Below are 20422 nucleotides of genomic sequence, written 5' to 3' on the forward strand. Positions count from 1 at the left end.
ACTGACTTGACTGATCTGGATTTGGATCTGGACTGACCTGGACTGATTTGGACCGATCTGACTGACTCTGGACTGGATTTGACTGGATCTGGACTGACTTGACTGGATCTGACTGATCTGACTGACCTGACTGGATCTGGACTGGACTTGATCGACTGACTTGACTGATCTGGACTGATCTGATCGATTTGACTGGATCTGGACTGACCTGACTGGATCTGGACTGGATCTGGACTGATCTGGACTGGATCTGATCGATCTGGATCGATCTGACCGATCTGACTGGATCTGACCGACTGGACTTGACCGGACTGACTGGATCGACTGACTGGATCGATCTGACTGGATTTGGATCGATTTGGACTGATTTGGACTGATTTGACTGATTTGACTGGATCTGACCGACTTGACTGATCTGGACTGGATCTGGATCGACCTGGACTGATCTGACTGGATTGACTGGATCTGGATTGACTGATCTGACCGACTGGATCGACTGGACTGATTTGGACCGACTTGACTGATCTGACTGACTGGATTGATTTGGATTGACTGGACTGGATTTGACTGACTTGACTGGATTTGACTGATTTGGACTGGATTTGACTGACTTGACTGATCTGGACTGATTTGACTGGATCTGGACTGACCTGACCGATTTGATTGGATTTGGATCTGATTTGACTGATTTGGATTGATTTGGATTGGATTTGGATTGGATTTGATTGATTTGGATTGATTTGGATTGGATTTGATTGATTTGGATTGATTTGATTGGATTTGATTGATTTGGATTGGATTTGATTGATTTGGATTGGATTTGATTGATTTGGATTTGGATTGATTTGATTGGTTGGATTGATTTGGTTGGATTGATTTGATTGGATTTGGATTGGTTTGACTGGATTTGGATTGGATTTGATTGATTTGGATTGATTTGATTGATCGATTGACTGGATTGGTTTGGATTGATTTGGATTGGTTTGGATTGATTTGGATTGGATTTGATTGATTTGGATTGGATTTGGATTGATTTGGATTGGATTTGGATTGGATTTGGATTGATTTGGATTGGATTTGATTGGATTTGATTGGATTGATTGGTTTGGTTGATTTGGATTGGTTTGGATTGGTTTGGAATTGGTTTGGATTGATTTGGATTGGATTTGATTGATTTGGATTGATTTGGATTGGTTTGGATTGGTTTGATTGGTTTGGATTGGATTTGGATTGATTTGGATTGGTTTGGATTGGTTTGGATTGGTTTGGATTGGTTTGATTGGTTTGGATTGGTTTGATTGGATTTGGTTGATTTGGATTGATTTGGATTGGATTTGATTGGTTTGGATTGGTTTGATTGGTTTGGATTGGTTTGGATTGGATTTGGATTGGATTTGGATTGGATTTGGATTGGATTTGGATTGGATTTGGATTGGATTTGGATTGGATTTGGATTGGATTTGGATTGGATTTGGATTGGATTTGGATTGGATATGGATTGGATTTGGATTGGATTTGGATTGGATTTGGATTGGATTTGGCTTGGATTGGGCTAGATTTGGCGTCAAAAAAGATGTTCATTGTCTCTTTCTTCAGTAGTAGTTTCGGTAGTAGTAGTTTCTTCAGTAGTAGTTTCAGTAGTTTCGGACAGACAGACGGTTTAGACAGACAGAAATTCATTTTTATGTACATAGATAACTTTCAAAAAGCGAAACGAGCGAAGTCTCGCTAATAAAGACAAAAAAAACTTTCAAAAGTTTTCAAGAGTGACCACAAAAGTAAATTTAAAAAAATGGCCGTTTTAAATAAAATTTTCAATAATTTTTGTTTTTTTTTTATTATATCAATGAAATCAAATCAAATTCTTCAATTACAGTTGGCTTGGGCTATCTTTCCATTTTTATACATTCCTAAGTCAGCAAAATATGAACTGGTCTCTACGTCAGGATGTTTGTCTCGCCCTTATACCCCTTTTTGTTTTTACAACCTGTTTTTACTCTTCAACCTAACAACCTCTCCACTATATGAGTAAAGTGGTTGTTAGTTGCATATATTGTAAAATAGAAATTCATATAATATCAACCAGAACAGAAAGCGGTTAATCAATTAACCAATGACTGAGGTATAGGGTTTTTATTAAAAACTAGACCAAACACTTTTATAAGTACACGCAATGTTATTGAGAGAGGATACACCAACAAGGTATGGTACAAATATCGAGGGTTTCAACTTACTGATCTTCTGTTCTAACACATATGGACCAAATATGAATATGATGCCATGATCTGCCGGAGATTGCACTGCATCTCGTTTTTGTTTTGTTTTTGCGCAACAAAACTGCAATCCCCCGAATCCAATTCACGAATCAAACCGTTACCGTGAGAAATGACATCCGTCCACTGCACTGGTGCACCACGCGGTGGACTTAAAAATCTGTTTTCCAAGGTGGAAAACAAAGTTTCGCTTTCTTCGACTTGGCGCAGCACTAGCCGGCCATCTGCCCGTCCGACTGTTGTGGCTGATGGTTGGGTCGGTTGACAGCGCGCTTGGCGGCCGGCAGCCCAGCGACGATGGTTCGTGTGCCGCAAAGACTCTCTTACTGGTGCGCGGGAGAGGCCAAGTCCCATCCGCGCGTGCACGCCACGGTTCCCAGCCAACGAAACCCCCAGAAAACACCTTTATAAAAGCGTGGAAATTTTATGGTTTATACATCATTCAGTGCTAGTCCTCGGTGCGGTGCAGATTTAGTTTGAACTAACGATTTTTGGTGCGAGTTTTCGTATTTACCGGGAACAGAAGCCGTGCGGTGTTTGGAATAAGTGCAATATGGCCTTCAAGGTAAACTTCTGCGGAATCGAACCGTGGCGGATTTGGTGGTTTTTGTGGAAGGATATAAAAAGGTGTTCTGAGAGTGGAAATTGAAAAACAAAAAATCAAAAGGACATTTTTTGGAAAGGATTACAACGATGGAAAATATGATAAACATTGCATTGGGACAGTGAGTTGCAGTGAAAATGGCATACAGTTAACAAATGAGTGTTGCTGTGTAGATAGTGGAACACTATTTAAGCACGACCGTTTATGATTCAATAAGGTGTCATTGAAACCCACGCAAATCAGAATGGTATTCTGTTGGAACATTCAAGAATCTTCTGATAATTTGTGAAACGCTACAGCTGCAGCAGTGAACAAATGAGCTCCAGTTAATCATACGAACAAACGCGTTAGTTACCATTTTGGAAACGCAAAGTTAATATCCAATCATGTCTAGGTTAAATGGAAATTGTAACTTGGAAGTAGAACTATTCTCTAAGTGTCTTTTCCAATGTTTTCAAATCAATTTCGTTTATACAATCCAATCAAGCTACTTAAAGTTCCGGTACAGCCAAGGCCAATATTTGCTATTGGTATGATCTCTGTCGCCAGGAAAGACGAAGCTTGTATCAGTTTCAACTTTTATAAGCTTTGGTCCTACTGGATCGTCTACCGTTCCAATAATCTACCTTGAGCCGTCCTTGTGTTATTGCTAAGTTTAAATCTGCTCCGTGTTAATTATAAATTAAAATAAGAATACAAACGGAAATGCCTGCCGTAGTCCAACGAAGAGCAGATGTTTCCACATTTGATGGAACATCACAATTTACTATAGTATATTGAAAGGAGTGGGTCTTACGGAATCATAAAATATTTGATGACCGAAATTCAGCGTTATAGCTTCCCAAAGGGTGAGGCTGTATTCAAACATAGAAAAACGTTCGTGTTTAAAATGCTGATAAACGTTATACATCCGTTTCATCTTACTGGGTAACATGTTAAAAAATTTCCCCTTGTAGATTTTTCATAATTCCAGCCACCTAGGTATTTAAAATGTCAATAAGAAATGATAGTGTTTGCAGTGATATCTGAGTACCACTGTGATAGAAAAATGACAATGTTACTAATACGGCCATCGATACAACAGAAATATCTGTAGTAATGGTAATACTAAGCAACTCTATTTAGTTAGCCCTCTTCTTGACAGCATTTGCTTAGATTTTGTATATATTTGAAAAAAGTAGAGAGTACACTCATGTCTAACTGAATGTTACTCACCCAAAACTATTCGAAAGTTCCAGTGAAAATGTCCGTTATTTGAAGATATTACTGCAATTGATTTCGCCCTCGTTACACAAAAATCATGAAGTTTGACATGTTGCAAATCGTGCTCCCGGCTTGATCAGGAAGTGGGAATTGTCTGAAACCATGGCAAATTTGAAAACGATTACCATTGTTCCAAAAACTTTATGAATTTTGTGATTGATTGTAGAAGACCGGACTAAATTCTGAAGCAAAACTGCTGTGAACCATCATTTTGAAAAATTGATTAAGCCTATACTCAATCACCATAGTAGAGCTGGCTATAACTCAATTAAAGATGATGATCGTCAGTGTCGCTTATAACACTTCTCCGGATGATGCGGAGCTTGTGGAGGGCCACTTAGAGGTCATTCGGGGTGAACAAACATTCAATACAACAGAATTTTCTCATCTATTGCTACTACTACAATTGGTGTAGAAGTAGTCACAGCTTTCTGGGAATAATCACAAAAATGGATCGCATCTCCTGAGGTTCGGAAGTGCCACAAAGTGCTCACAGCGGGTTTCTCAGTGGAGCTTGCATTAACTTTCCTGACACATTGAGGTTAGAAAATATGATGGAAATTTCGGCAGCGCTGTTTTCATTCAAAATGGTCGTGTTTAAGGATCAATTCCTAGATATCTACCTAAGTAACATTTTTAGTTTTATAACCCTCTAGAAAACCATTATTTGCTCTACCAGCATATTTGCATTATTTGCTATGAAGCCAGCATAAAACTCAATTATTATTGGGGTAGTGACTAGATAAAGGATGTATTAGGCATCCCAGCCTAAAATGACCTAAATTTTCAATTAATGATAGTGATTCATATGCATGTGTACCAAAAAGGTACGTTTCAAATGGAAATAATTATATAGCCACCACTTTTCTATAATGGGGCTCCAGTCCATACAAGTGGAGTGGCTTTATAATTCTTTCCAACTGAAACGTGATTTTTCGGTAGACATGCATGTAAATACAGTCCCCTCTCCATATCTCGATATTGAAGGGACCATAGAGATATGAAGAGATCGACGAATGGAAGGAATATTGAGAAGGGTTCTAGATAAAAAAAACCCAGATTAATCCACCTAGCAGTGATGATGCCTTTCTCGTGCATTATAAAATATATTGAAAAAATCACTTTAAAAAGGTCAAAAAAGCTCTTTGGGTGAATAGATCACATTTTTTCGATCATTTTTAATATTTTTGCCTTGCCACCATTCAAAAACAATTGTTTTTGATTTTTTCCAAGGGGGGCCTGTGGGAAAAAACAATGATTTTTCAATAATTCCGAAAAGCAATGATCGGGCCCATTTTCAATAGCAAACAATTCCCTGTCGAATGCAACTTGTTGCGAGTAAATCGGATAATTCTAAGTTCTAAAACGTGTGTCTACAAAATTTGTACACATACACATACATACAAAAAAAAACAGACGTCACCTCAGGTTGTCGAGCTGAGTAGATCGGTATATAACACTATGGGTCTCCGGGCCTTCTATCAAAAGTTTTTTTGGAGCAATCATATAGCCTTTCGGTACAACTTTGTTGTACGAGAAAGGAAAAAATGCATATGTTACAAATATGCGATCGTGGGTAAATAGTACAATAATTAGCGCAGCGGCACGTTTTAAAAAATACACAGCGCGTCTACAATTGTTTTAGGACCGATTCCCACGTAGTGTTTTTTCACCAATGTAATATTAAAGTTCAATAAAACTAGTTGTATGTCATACATTGATTTTGCATGCCTTTGTGTAATAATTGTACAAGTACATTTGTGAAAATTAACAACACAATTCACATAAATATCAATGGAAAAAAGCCGCATAATATGGAAATAATGAGGTGTATGAAAACGAACGTTATGTCACCCAAATGCCCAAACTACACCATCATTCCACCCAAACCACCCAACCCAATAAGCAGTTAGCCTCAATGACACGCCTCTTCTTTCCTTCCAAAGCAGGAAAAAAATGGCAGCAAACGTAACGAGCGCACGAGAAAGCATGTACGAATGCGTTTTTTATTTCCAACGATGAAATTTTTACAACTGTGTTGATGTGAGCGGATAAAGTCATCGGCTTCGGTCTCTATAGCGCGTGTGTTAGTTTTCGTGTTCCACATTTGAAGCTTTGGAAAGCTTTGCTTGAGAGGTTAGCATCATCAATAAAGCACGAAAGAAGCAACACAAACTTTAATGCTGTCAGTATACACGGTGCGAAATTTATTCATTGAATGTGGAAATGCTACACACTTAATTTGTTTTACTCAATATTGTGCGGTTACTTGCTGTGTTTTTTTTTACTTTATTAAACTGTTTTTAATCTACAAATTATATTCAACACCATACTTGCTAAATGGACACGGTCGGTTAAAGTGGCTGGTCCTTATTGCCTGATTTTCTCAAAATTGCACGCGGCGAACCTTTCATGAAAGGTACCGCCGCGCTTTCTGCACCGTTTACTTGATTCTTATGGATGAATAGCATTGCGGTGTATCGTTTGTCGCGGCCGTACCTTTCGACAGTCATTCGCCGCGTGAAGTTTTGTGCAAGTACCCATTTGGGAACATTACAAACGCCGCGCAGTGTATCATATCCAGAAAATCTGACAATAAAGTGTTCGTGAAAGTAGTCGTTAGATTATTCGCTGTTGGTTTGAGCGAGACAGAGTATATGACAAAAAATCAACCAGCAACTTGCGGTGTTTGGTTCGAAATGAACGTTTGTCAGCAATGGAATAATCCATCTAGATTTTCTACTAGATGGCTTTTGCTGTACTATAAATCTCGCATAACTTTTCAAAGGGCCTAAGTAACATTTTTTAATGAATTAATTTGAGTACTGCAATCAACAGAACAACATGAAAACTATTGATTGCAGTATTCAAATTAATTCATGAAAAAAATGTTACTTAGGTGCTTTTGAAAAGTTAAGCGAGAATTCATGAAAAAATGTTACTTAGGTCCTTTTGACAAGTTATGCGAGAAATGTAATAGAAATGCATGAAGCCAAATAGGACTTTTTGTGAACTTGCAAGTGTTCTTATTGTTAAGTTGACTTTTTGTCAATTTATTGGTCAATACTTAAAAGGTGCTGTAAAAAGAAAAGTGCATACTTAGGTTTTCCAAATCTGATGCAGACTATCTTTTGAAAAGGGTCAAACTTGTTTTTACTGATTTTTTCAAATGGATATAATCGATAAACGACGCTTCCTACAAAAAAGTGTTGTATGGGTGACTGTCGCAAAATTATTCAAACTTTCTAATAAAACTTTTTGAAAAACTCTAAATAGAACCCTACACTAAAAAAATCAATTTAGAAAAATAAAAGTCAATTTGCAAAAAAACGCTCTATTTGATTTGGAAGAAATTTTGTCTCAAGATAGGTGATTATATTCCCTACCAACCGTCCATACATCGCAAGCCGGGCACTTTTAAGGGAAAAAAGTTTTTCTAACAAAAACTTTTTCTTGACGGAATTGATTTTTTCAGTGTCTTTAAGGGGTGGATTTAACATATGTATACATATATACTCATATTAATTATTCCTGTACAGTCAGGCAGAGTACAATGTTTTGGTCGTAACTGGTCGCAACTAAAGAAGCTAATAATGGAATATAATATTTTTTTGAAGATATAAACCCCTTTTTAACATTACTCTTAATTTAAAAACAAACTATATTTAGTGACTAAATTAGACAATGTATCATAAAAATAGATTTCTCGCTTAACTTTTCAAAAGGTCCTAAGTAACATTTTTTTCATGAATTATTTTGAATACAGCAATCAATAGCTTTCATGTTGTTCTATTGATTGCGCTATTCAAATTAATTCATGAAAAAAATGTTACTTAGGTCCTTTTGAAAAGTTAAGCGAGATTTGCTTGGGGTTCTATAACGATGGCTTTCATTGGTTTAGTTTCAGATGAAAATACACTGAAAATAATTCCGACAAGAAAAAGTTTTTGTTAGAAAAACTTTTTTTCCTTAAGAGTGCCCAGCTTGCGATGTATGGACGGTTGGTAGGGAACATAATCACCTATCTTGAGACAAAATTTCATTTAAATAAAAAAGAGCATTTTTTCGCAAATCGACTTTAAAATTTTTAAACTGATTTTTTCAGTGTAGGGCTCAATTTGGATTGTTTCCGATATTTTCACTAGAAATTTTGACTGATTTTGCGATGGTCACCCATACAACACTTTTTTGTGGGATGCGTCGTTTTTCTATTATATCCATTTGAAAATATTAGCAAAAAAATTTCAGCTCTTTTCAAAGGATAGTCTAGATTAAATTTGGAAAAACATTTTTGTTTTCATTTCGGATCATCTGGTGATTTTTCATTTCTCATTTTTCATTTCTTACTTCTTACTTTTCACTCCTCACTTCGCACTTCTCACGTCTCACTTTTCACTTCTCACTGCTCACATCGGCCCATAGGGAAAAGAAATGGCAGAAATGACACTTCACTTTTAAAAAGAACATATGTCACCTTTTTTCATGAATTAATTTGTGTACCGCAATCAAAAGCTATCATATTGGTCTGTTGATCGCAATATTAAAATTCATTCATGAAAATATGTTTCTTAGGTCATTTTGAAAAAATAAACGAGAATTTTCAGTGTATACATGAAATCTTAAAATAGGTACTTTTAACTCATTAATGGGTTTCTATGTTTCTTTGTGAAGTTTTTCTTCCGTGTAAGCTGTGTATTCTATGCTGTCAGTGTGCCGGTTTCGAATAAATTGTGTCTTGGGAGAGCATAACCTAGAAAATCGATAGCTTATTTGTTACGAAATAATGATGTCTCATAACTCTTTGAATATTTACTATTTTTGAGAAGTGCCATCATTATGAAACTCAATAGTGAACAAGAAGAAAACATTCCCCATCGAATGCAACTTGTTGTAGCAAAATCGATTCAGGTTTAGTACTAGAAAAATTGGCTAATGTTTCAATGTGCACACACATACGCACACACACACACACGGACACACACACGGACAGACAGACATTTGCTCAGTTTGTCGAGCTGAATCGAATGGTATATAACACTATGGGTCTACAAGCGCTCTATAAAAAGTACGTTTTGGGAGTGAAATGAAAGCCTTTCTGGTACAACTTTGTTGTACGAGAAAGGCAAAAAAATCGTTGCTATGAAAAACGAGCCCTCCTTAGCCGTGCGGTATGACGCGCGGCCACAAAGCAAGACCATGCTGAGGGTGGCTGGGTTCGACTCCCGGTTCCGGTCTAGACAATTTTCGGATTGGAAATTGTCTCGACTTCCCTTGGCATTAAAGTATCTTCGTGTTAGCCTCATGATATATGAATGCAAAAATGGTAACTTGGCTTAGAAACCCCGCAGTGAATAACTGTGGAAGCGCTTAATGAACACTAAGCTGCGAGACGGTTCTGTCCCAGCGTGGGGATGTAATGCCAATTAAGAAGAAGAAGATGAAAAACGACAACAACTGTTATTGATGTGTTTGGTTTTGTCCTAAGATGGTTGAGGAGGCTAAATTGAATTTTTCGACATAAGGAGAGTGAATCCTTAATAAAATATGATCAGAACAGATAGAGATAGAGAGATATCGAGATAAGGTAAGCGTACCAGTTTTGTCCACCTTGGTGCCTTATTTGGTCAACCCTGAAAAGTTCATAATTTTCAAAAAATATGGATCAGTTTAAACAGCGAAGAAGCATGACGGATATATCTCCTGTTAGAGCAAATCAAACCCTCGAAAATTGCTTCATTTTACTGGTACAATTTTCCTAGGGTGGTTATCGAGATGGAGAAAGCCCAATGTATAAAGATTGAAGGGACTGAGGAAACCATCGCCATTGGAAGAGATATAGAGGTATAGAATATCGAGATGAAGAGATTCGACTGTAACAATCATGTACGGAAAAATTAGGTTATGCTAGGCAAATTTAATCGCTAGAAATCGAAATAATAATCCTCCCACATTACCATTTTGCACAAAAAACAGCACCGACGTTATAATTACTTACGGGGGTTTACGAGTTTTGGAGTGATGCTAAACATTTGGGGGTGGTGCAATATTCGAAGCAGGTATTGAAATCCTTTTTTAGCTTTGCCATACTTTTGATTTGGTGTAAAAGAAGCTGTTGGTGCACAATCTTGGCTATTTCGATATGGCGACCGAGATAGGCTGAATCAGCTAAGGCTGAACACCCAGACACGATATGCTCGATCGCCTTCCTACTGAATTGCACTTCCTTGTACATTACAATGTACAATTATACGTGTACAATTGTACACGATTCATATACTTGTTCTAGGAAGAGCCAACGAGATTCGTTTGGATGTATTGATCGAAACCAAATAAACCAACTTAATGCAATGAGCTGTATTAACAAGTATGACATTCTCTGATCGGTTTGAATGCGAGAATTGTTTTGGGTGTAGTGTCTGTATATCGGTGACGCCTCTTCCTCCTACTATACTTGGCGATGGACGATTTTGGATGGCGCATGCGATGCTTAGTGAACGCCACTCGTGCTGCTCGTTCTAACGCCTCCAAGTTAGTCTTGGTCCACTTCACCACCCCGAAACTGTAGGTCAACAAGGGCACGGCAAACGTGTTTATCGCCTTCACTTTGTTTCCGGCCGATAAGAAGCTTTTCAAAATACCGTTGACACGATGCGATGCAAGAACTTTTCCTGCAGCCCCTTCTTGACCATCGTGTGGCGAATTCATTTTAGTTGCAGGAAACCTAGGAACTTGTACGTTTCGCCTTCAACCATGTTTCGAATCTCTTCCTGTTCGTTGACGCGGAAACTGTCGGCATCCACCAGGTAACCCCGGCGTAGATGTATGGATCGACATTTATCGATTCCAAACTCCATCCGGATGTCGTTGCTGAATACAAGCTGCAGAATTTGGTGCTCCACAGATTCCGCAAACAGCTTCAAATCGTCCATAAAAACCCCTTTTAATTCAACGAGTAGTGATGCTGCCCTCCTCGCATTTAGTTAAGACACCAATCTTATGTGATAAAATATGCGTCACTCTTGAAGTGTCATTTTACTTACGAGCCTACCTTGTTGTCTGTATACCGTGCGCGCCAGATAGTCGCCTGAGAAAAACATACCTCCAGAAAAAAGCTACTTCGATACTTTTTTTAAAATTTGGCACCCACGAGGTGCATTCCGGCGGTGAATGCTTGGATAGCACGTGCTATTTGTACTGCGGAGAAATTTTTCACATCTATGAGAACCTTGGAAAATGATCAGGAAATTTGTCATTTTGTTGCAAGGCACAATACATATTTCCTTTAAAAAACTCTAATAAAGTTGTCAGTACCCAGTATGCATTTCATTAAAAAAAAAAACAGTTTAATACTGTTTCCATAGAAACATTTTCATTGGACGTTTCTTACAGTAAACAAAAACAACTCCCTCAGATAGATGCAGGATCAAGGAATGTAATTGTCGCTAAAAAATACAAAAAACAAGCGACAAAAGAGACTAGCGATAACTTTTTGTCCCCATCTGCAGAGGATAAAGACATTGTTGCGTTCCATTTTATTTGCAACAAACATGGAGAGGTAATTGTTGTGAACTTTTCAAACTGCGTTAACTTGTATATTTCAGAAGTAAAACGCAAATCATGTCAACAAATGGTGAAGTTTATGTCTAATCTATGATAACTGATACTAATTTAACCAAAAACATCATCGGAAACCGACTACTTCTCAAAATGCGTGGCAGGCGATCATTGTCCTATTCTGTTGCAGTTTGGGACAAACGCTTATTGCGAGTTGAGTTTGTCCCAACATTTACAAGAGAGGATAATGTTGTTGTCTTTGGCAATGTTGTTTTTTTACATTCCTTGTGCAGGATGCATTTCTTTTTTCAAAAAGAAATATTTACAATTCGATAGAAGTTTTTCTTTTTCTACTTCTTATTAGCATTACATCCCCCACTGTGACATTGCCACCTCGCTGCTAAGTGTTCATTCAGCACTTCCACAGTTATAAACCGCGAGGTTTCTAAACCAAGTTACCATTTTTGCATTCGTATTTCATGAGGTTAACACGATAACACTTTTATGCCCAGGGAAGTCGAGACAATTTCCAAACCGAAAATTGCCTAGACCGGCACCGGGAATCAAACCCAGCCACCCTCAGCATGGTCTTGCTTCATAGCCGCGCATCTTACCGCTAGGCTAAGGAGTAGGATTAAATTAAAAAAAAGCACATGAAATGTTTGTTCAAAGGAATGGAACATAAAAATGAACAGTCGGCGAAGAGCTTTGGTTCTATAGTTCAAGTTGCGCCCACAAGTTGATCCACAAATATGAAAATTCTCCCAAATGTTTTTATATGAATACGCCAAAAAGATTAAAAAAAACTGATTCTCCATCTATTTTGATGAACCCTGGAAAAAAAAAATCAAACGAAATTCTTGTAGGAATTTCCAGAGGAATTTAGAAATTTCTTCAGGAATTCATTTGGACATTCCTTTAGAAATTCTTTCAGGAATTTTACCTGTAAAACCATTTTCTGCGAATTTCTCCCGGATTATTTTGTGAAATTCCTCCAACGATTACTTTGAAATTCCTTCATGAATATCTTCAGGGAATCCTTCAAAAATCTACCTGCAATTATTTTGAAATTTCCTCCAGATATTATTTCGGAAGTTCCTCCTAAATTCATATGGAAATTTCAGGAAGGAATAAGAACATTTCTATGAAAGTCCCTCTACTGCCGTGAATCGCAAGTCATTCCCTTCTCTATACGGAGGCCATATACAGATTGGACTGACCTGCGATTCATGACAGCTTAGTATTTAACTCTTCCGAAAATTCCTTTATAAATTCCATTTGATTTCCCGGAAATTCCCGGGGCTCTGATATCTTAGCTGTAACGATTTCATTTTTACCTCACCCAACAATTAAACATTACAGCCGATGCCATCTCAAAATTTAGAAGAAATCTCAATCATATTGATTATATTTATATTTAAAAAAAGTGGTGATAAAAAACACCTTTTAGCTGGCAGCTCTTAGGGAACAACGGACCGCGCGTCGACGAATCAGCATTCTAGTATGAACCGTGCATGGAGTCGCGTAGTACATTGAAGGTTAGTCTCACAAAGACGTTTTGTCTCGCCGAAATGTTAGATGTTTCATCAAAATGTGGAAAATTTCAACTTTCCTATCTATTATTTTAACACTGTTTCCGTCTAGTTTGGTTACGGCCATCTCAAACACGGTAAATATGAGCACCCAAAAAGCGGATACCAGATTTTCTAACAATTTTGTATTAGAACTTGACAAAATCTGTGTAAGAACAGGCTATATGAGAAATTGCTAGATTCTATTACAAATATTGTATAAGACTAAAATTATGCAAGCTTTTCGTACAATATCTGTATAATAAGCATACATGTTTTTGTAAAAAAAAATCTAACAATTTTGCATATGTTTAGTTTTTACATAGATTTTGACAGATTCTTATGCAGAATTGTAAGAAAATTTTATATCCGCCTATCTTATTTCCATTTTTAAGGCAAAGCTGCTGAAAAACTGCATTTAGAAAAAAATGTGGTAGAATTAAATGGAAAGGTGGAGATTGATTCTCGGATTCTGATGGCTTTTCCGCAAGCTTGATCTTCAAGTGGTCTTGTTGTGTAGGGGTTATCACGCCTACCTAGAGAGTAGGAGGTTAAGAGTTTGAATTCCTCCAAGACACGTGGATTCTATTTCGCTAATTTTATGTCACATTTTAACACAGTTCTGAATATGAACCATATAGAAACTGTATAATATTTTGGCACATTCAATTTCGGAAGATTTTAATACAACCATTGCATTGATATTTTATAATTTTGTTTTTGTATTATAATACAGTATCTGTATTTTTTTGTATAAAAACCTTACAGAATTCTATATGCCAAAACATAAAAAAATTGTAGTTTGTGTAACTAGTTGCAAAAAGATGATTTTTGCATCACGAGTAGATAAATACTATGAGTGCTGAAAAAAAAAACATCTTTTTCCAACGAGTTGCACACGCTATTTTATGAAATGACGAAAAATGGGGTTGAATATAATAAATCTGTACCAAAATTTTAAAGTCTGATTTACTTAACATGATCATTCTTGCCAATAAATAATGTTGCTGCAGAGAACAAACAGATTCTATGTTATCATGCCACATTGCATAGCTCGACAAGCCTTGAAGCGATAGATGAACTTGTCTTCGGAAAATTCTGATGTTATGTCCATCAAACTACTTCATTTATTACACGCAGAGAATATACTATTTGAACACTATCCCAAGCTAATTCAGCAAAATGTACTCATGTAACTACTGTTTCGATATTGGTTTTTCATTATAGCACCCAAATGAGTGTTATAATGAATTTTTTGCAATTCCTTATCATAATATCTGATTTACAGTTCTTCTTTGAGTGATAAAACGGCCTACTTTTCCATACCAACGAAATGGATGCTTTAATGAACATTATGCAACTCAAATGGGTTGCATAATATTCATTATAACACTCATTTGGGTGCTATAATGAAAAACCAACATCAGAACAGTAGTTACATGACTATATATTGCTGAATTAGCTTGGGTAAGTGTTCAAAAAGTGTATTCTCTGCGTCGCGTAATAAATTAAATAGTTTGAGGGACATGACATCCAAAATTTCCAAAGTCAAGTACATCTATCGCTTTACGGCTTATCGAACTATGCTATGTGGCACGGAAACATGGAATCTGATTGTTCTCTGCAGCAACATAATTTATTGGCAGAAACGATTATTCGGAGTACATTAGACTATAATTTTGGTACAGATTTATCACATTAAAGTCCATTTTTCGTCATTGCAAAAAATAGCGTGTGTAACTCGTTGCAAAATTCGATTTTTTCAGCACTCGTAGTATTTATCCAACTCGGCAAGCCTCGTTGGATAAACGTACAACTCGTGCTGAAAAAATCATCTTTTTGCACCTTGTTGCACAAACTACTATTATGCAACCCATTTAAGTTGCATAAAATTCATTAAAGCACCCATTTCGTTGGTACAGTCAAACCTCCATGAGTCGATGTTCTATGACTCGATATCGGCTCATGGAAGTAAATTATGCCATATTAAAAAATATTTTCTGGGTTACTGTGATGGTCCCTTCAAACGGCTTTCCAAAGATTTGCTATTCCTCATCTCAATATTTCCATCAGTCGATGGTCCCTTCAATATCGACTCATGGAGGTTTGACTGTATGGAAAAGTAGGCCGTTTTATCACTCAGAGACGAACTGTAAACCAGGTATTATGATCAGGAAATGCAAAAAAATATTTTAAAATTTGTTTTGGCTGTTACTACTGCATGTCGAGTTCTTGCAAAAAATATTAACGGAGTTTGGCTATATCGGTAGGACACATCAAGAACAATAAACACCCTATTGAGCTTAGCTATTGCTGAACCTTCAAGTATCGTAGACTCCCGACCATTAGTTTAGGTTCACCGTATGAAAAAATATGTCAAAGTTTTTACACATATTTCTTTAGCCGTATGGCCGATTTTTGACCTTCATGGCTTATTCGAAAGATAATGAGTAGATCTAGAGCTTGAGATTCGAGACGAGCCAGCCTTGGGCTGAAAGTCTCGGCAATAAAGAATAAAAAAAAGCTTGAGATTGATCGAATAAATTTCTAATGGAGATCCACACAATCCACATAATTTTTTAAACATAAATTCTACTTTCAAAGAAGAGATCACTTGAATCATTACTTTATTCTGGGGAAGTGGTTTCTTCGGAAGAATACATCAAATCCACCATTATTGCGTTACTCCGGAAAAAGGCCTTATTCTAAAAAATGGATCACATCTATAGATGAATACCGATATACCTTGGATAGCTTAAATGTCTAGCTTCAAATATTTGTCAAAGACAGATCCATTACTTTTCTCGAAACCCCATGACATCTCAATATGCTGTTGGAAAATTTTCTAGCTATCTTGACCACTTCTATTAAAATTGTAACTGAATCATTTGTTTGAGAAACTTCATGTATCCATTTTATACAATTCCGAGAAAACAACAAAAAAAGTTTTTGGACAAATTAGAACCTAATATTTCGATTTCTTCGATACAGCTCAATATATTCTGGCAAAACTCAAAACCCTGAATAACTTCCAGTTTGAAAACTGCAAGCAACTTCATAATGCTCTTCAAAGAGCGTGTACATATGTAGTTTATCAAACAAACGAAACAAATTTCATACATCTACGAATAAAAAATCAGAAGGGTTATATACAAGATACGACCGCCCGACGTAAACTACATAAAACAGATCATAAGATAATTATTTTGGTTAGAGCCTAAGAGGGATTGAAATTTTGACTTTTGCGCTTATCTTTGCTTGAACGATAACATTTGCTGTTTTGATGAACCTCCTAAATTTTCAACTGAATTGGTTATAATTTAACTGAGTACGAGCAGTTTGAAGTTTGTATGGAAATTACTATAGAAATCGCCTCGTCTATTTTTTTTTTGAGACAATATAACTCACGAATAGGATGACCGATTTGCGAGATTTCCTTACTAATCGATTCGTATTGGGATCAGCTGTGTTTCTATATGTAAAAGGTTAGTAAATTTTAAAGGAAAAGTTGGGAAAATTGTCATAATACAATATTAGGGCGAGTTTGGAGAAAACCTAATGCGATCGCTCGAAAAATTATCTAGAGTACGGCGTCGCAATCAACGCAGAAAATGACATTAAACGTAAAAACCCGAGCAACGCAGGGTACGTTCTGCTGGTAAGGTATAAAAAGAAACATAATCCGGATAGTTAGAGTTTTTTGTTGTTAAATGGCTTATGTGTCCGGAACTTGAGGAGCGCCCCCTAAATATAATCAACCCGAAGACATCGCAGAATATTTCTAAATCTGTAAGACGGTTGTTGTTGCGAACCGATCGGATTTTCGTAAGCAAAGTTATAAAGAAAATAAAAATGCTCATGGCTACAAAGCAAGACCATGCTGAGGGTGGCTGGGTTCGATTCCCGGTGCCGGTCTAGGCAATTTTCGGATTGGAAATTGTCTCGACTTCCCTGGGCATAAAAGTATCATCGTGCTAGCCTCATGATATACGAATGCAAAAATGGTAACCTAGCTTAGAAACCTCGCAGTTAATAACTGCGGAAGGGCTTAATGAACACTAAACTGCGAGGTGGCTCTGTCCCAGTGTAGGGATGTAATGCCAATAAGAAGAAAAAGAAGAAAAATGCTCATTATTGATATGTGATTCTTTTACGTGCTCAATTAAATTTTCCACGATTTAGTATTTCCTTAATAATTTTTCTTGCAAGCAGCAAATTGTTTCGCAAAGACGATTCATTTACTTGCTAAATTTTCTATGTTGTCAACGTTCTCATATATTTTTAGATATTAATGAGCAACGTTGCAAAACGGTTTTCAAAAAAAAATACTGTTTGCATAGTAATTCTCATACAAATTTCAAACCGCGCGTGCGTGCTTAGTCAAATTACAACCAATGGGATGTTGGATATATGGGGTCGGAAGGTAGCGAGGTTCGTTTTGGTAAACGTTTTGCCGCGTGTAATGTGTAGTTTTTCCGTAAATCATGTTCGATCGCACACCAATCCATTTATGTTTCGATCAAAATTGACGTAACTCACTATATGAAAATGGTTGGATATGACAATTTAAAATTTTCATTTAAAAACCCCAAATTTATTATTCCGCAGTGGAGATGATGCCTTTCTCCGAATGTTATTCGACTTGGAGTGATTAATACATCTCATAGTCAATTGCCTATTAAATGGCGATTAAATGCTTTTGAAGTGTTATTTTAAGGGGTGCTGCCTAAATAGTAAGATAACCTTGTATAAAATTGATTATCAATTTTAATAATTACATGAACATGTCCAGCATCTGTAGCACTTTTTCATAAACATTACTTTTTTTGCTCCGACCGTGGTCATTGCTCTGGTTCTATTGTAGCCTACTTTTTGTGCGAATCACCGCACAAAAGTAGAGCGCAAGAACCAACCGCAGCCGGCGGTCGTAACGAAACTCTGAAATTTTACTGGGTTGGTAAAGAATTAGAATTTTCAATGTTTTTACTTTGATAATCAATAGATCCAATGGGCTTAAAAAATTGCTGGAGAGTTTCCGATTCGATTGATAATAAAATCTCGAAAATCCATTGAAAGATAAAGGAGCTATTAACGTTTGAAATCTTACATGATTTCGTGACGGTCTCGAATTTGAAAATTTTCATTTGTCACCCTGTATCCGAGTCTTCCCCTTAGACGTAGTTTACGTCAAAAAATCGTATTTTTTGTCATAATACGTATTTTTGGACGGAGAAAATTTTATTTTGGCCAAAAATGTTACAAACGGTCAAATTATTATCAACTCTTCTAAGAGCCTACGGCATTTTTGGGTGATCTTGGAGCCAAATTGAGTTATTATCATTTCTGAAAAAAAAAACTCTCGGCCATATCATTTTTGTGATAGTTTCACCTTATGAAGTAACGTATTATTTCTTTACAATCAGTATCATTGCGAGCTCTTCTTAGCTGCGTATACGCCAAGATACCCATATTTTAAAAGCAACCATGATGGAAATTATCAATGCAAAATGCACATCATGTGCATAATAATATGTTTACGTTTCAGCACGTGATCTCAAACGGTCAGCAACCTCAAATTACATGGCTCACCATCTCCCAATGAATTCGTTTATGAAATACATTATCATAATACCTGTGTGAACTTGCTTGAGCCACTCAACCATCGCATCTTATCGTCTATAACGATGAAAAGAAAGCGAATCAAACGACGCGACAATCAAAAATTTACGCCCATTCACTCCTCCAACATTAAATGCCGGGTTTTTCAATTGTCGGAAACATTAAACCCCGCAGCTCGCGGCATTGAACTGCGACGAACCGTGAACATCTCGTAATCCGCGCGAGCCATCGACCATCGCTCCGCTCCACCAAATCCGTTCACCACCCGTTTTATTGCACAATTTCGTCCGCTTTTTTTCAGATCTCCTCAGATCAGACCCACTAACACGGTTCATTTTGTGTTGTTTTGTTTTGGTTTCGTTTTTCTTGGGTTCGATCGATACGATCGGAACGTGCAGTATGTAGTGTTTGCCTCCTGTCTGGTGGCTTTCGCCGCTGCCTATCCGGGCGGTTATGAAGACTACTACGGTGGAGCAGAACAGGAAGTGGAACACGACCAGCATCAGTATGGACAGATCGCGCGAATTTCGCTGGGAGACGGCGGTCACGGACACCACGAGTATGCGCACCACGAGGATGAGCACGTTGATTATTATGTGAGTATTAATAGGAGTTTTGTGAAAATTGAATTAATTTTTCTAATCAGTTACGACGGGAAGGTAGGCATTTTTTACTCCCCATTCAATAACATTGCATGACAAATCTTACCATGAACGGAAAGGGGTAGAAAAACTATGAATACCCAAACATCGTGAATGCGATCATAATGGAGGCTACATTCCCAGCCAGTAATATTTTTGCCGTTGCAAAGGGATTTAAATCAATTGTTAAAGAATATTTTGGAAAATCATATGAATTTTACTCAAACAGTCATTTTTGTTTCTTGAGCAAAAATTTTTGTTTCTTGAGCGTTTCTGCATCTGTATTATGAATAATTTGAGCACATGTTTTCATATTTAATCCATTTTAACCAATAAACACTCAAGAGATGGTTAAAACATATAACGAAAAGATCGTTCTGCGCCTTTAAAACGCGTTCGATAGGGCACTAATTATTTTATTTCGACCGCATTTATAAGGCAGAACAAAAAACGCGGATGATTGTTCTACGCTTCTAAAACATGGTCGATCGCACACTCATTATGTTCTTTTAGTCAGAACAAAATATTGCGGATCTTCAGATCGTTCTGCACTTCCAAAACGCGTTTGATCGCACTTTAAATGGTGTTTTTAGGCGAAACGAGATTATTGCCTACATTCATCTATTATTAAAAATGAGTAAAATTCCTTAAATACGGGAACTATATAGAAAAGAGTTCAAAAAACCCACACTAATTCACCTAGTAGTGATGGTGCCTTTCTCGTGCGTTAAAATAGTATTTTGGATATAAATTCAGAGTCCATAGTCCAATCTGGCCAATTTTCAATGGACCGAATTTTGCGTCGAATGCAATCTGTTGCGTAGAAATCGGTTGAGCTTAACTGTGAGCTTAACTTATTACGCACTTTTTATGAGAAAAAGTATTTTGGCCATAACT

General features: G+C 37.0%; 1 protein-coding gene across 1 annotated transcript in view; it reads left to right on the plus strand.

Annotated features, from left to right (window-relative positions):
- Positions 1 to 2687: 2687 nt before the first annotated feature.
- LOC134211262 (cuticle protein 19) overlaps positions 2688 to 20422 on the plus strand; it is a 36742-nt gene continuing 19007 nt past the window's right edge. The window contains exons 1-2 of the mRNA XM_062687976.1: positions 2688 to 2838; positions 19283 to 19480. Of these exons, the coding sequence (XP_062543960.1) occupies positions 2827 to 2838; positions 19283 to 19480 (210 nt within the window). The 5' untranslated portion in view covers positions 2688 to 2826. The remainder of the gene's footprint in view (positions 2839 to 19282; positions 19481 to 20422) is intronic.

This window comes from Armigeres subalbatus, chromosome 2, assembly GCF_024139115.2.
Source record: "Armigeres subalbatus isolate Guangzhou_Male chromosome 2, GZ_Asu_2, whole genome shotgun sequence".
NCBI lineage: Eukaryota > Metazoa > Arthropoda > Insecta > Diptera > Culicidae > Armigeres > Armigeres subalbatus.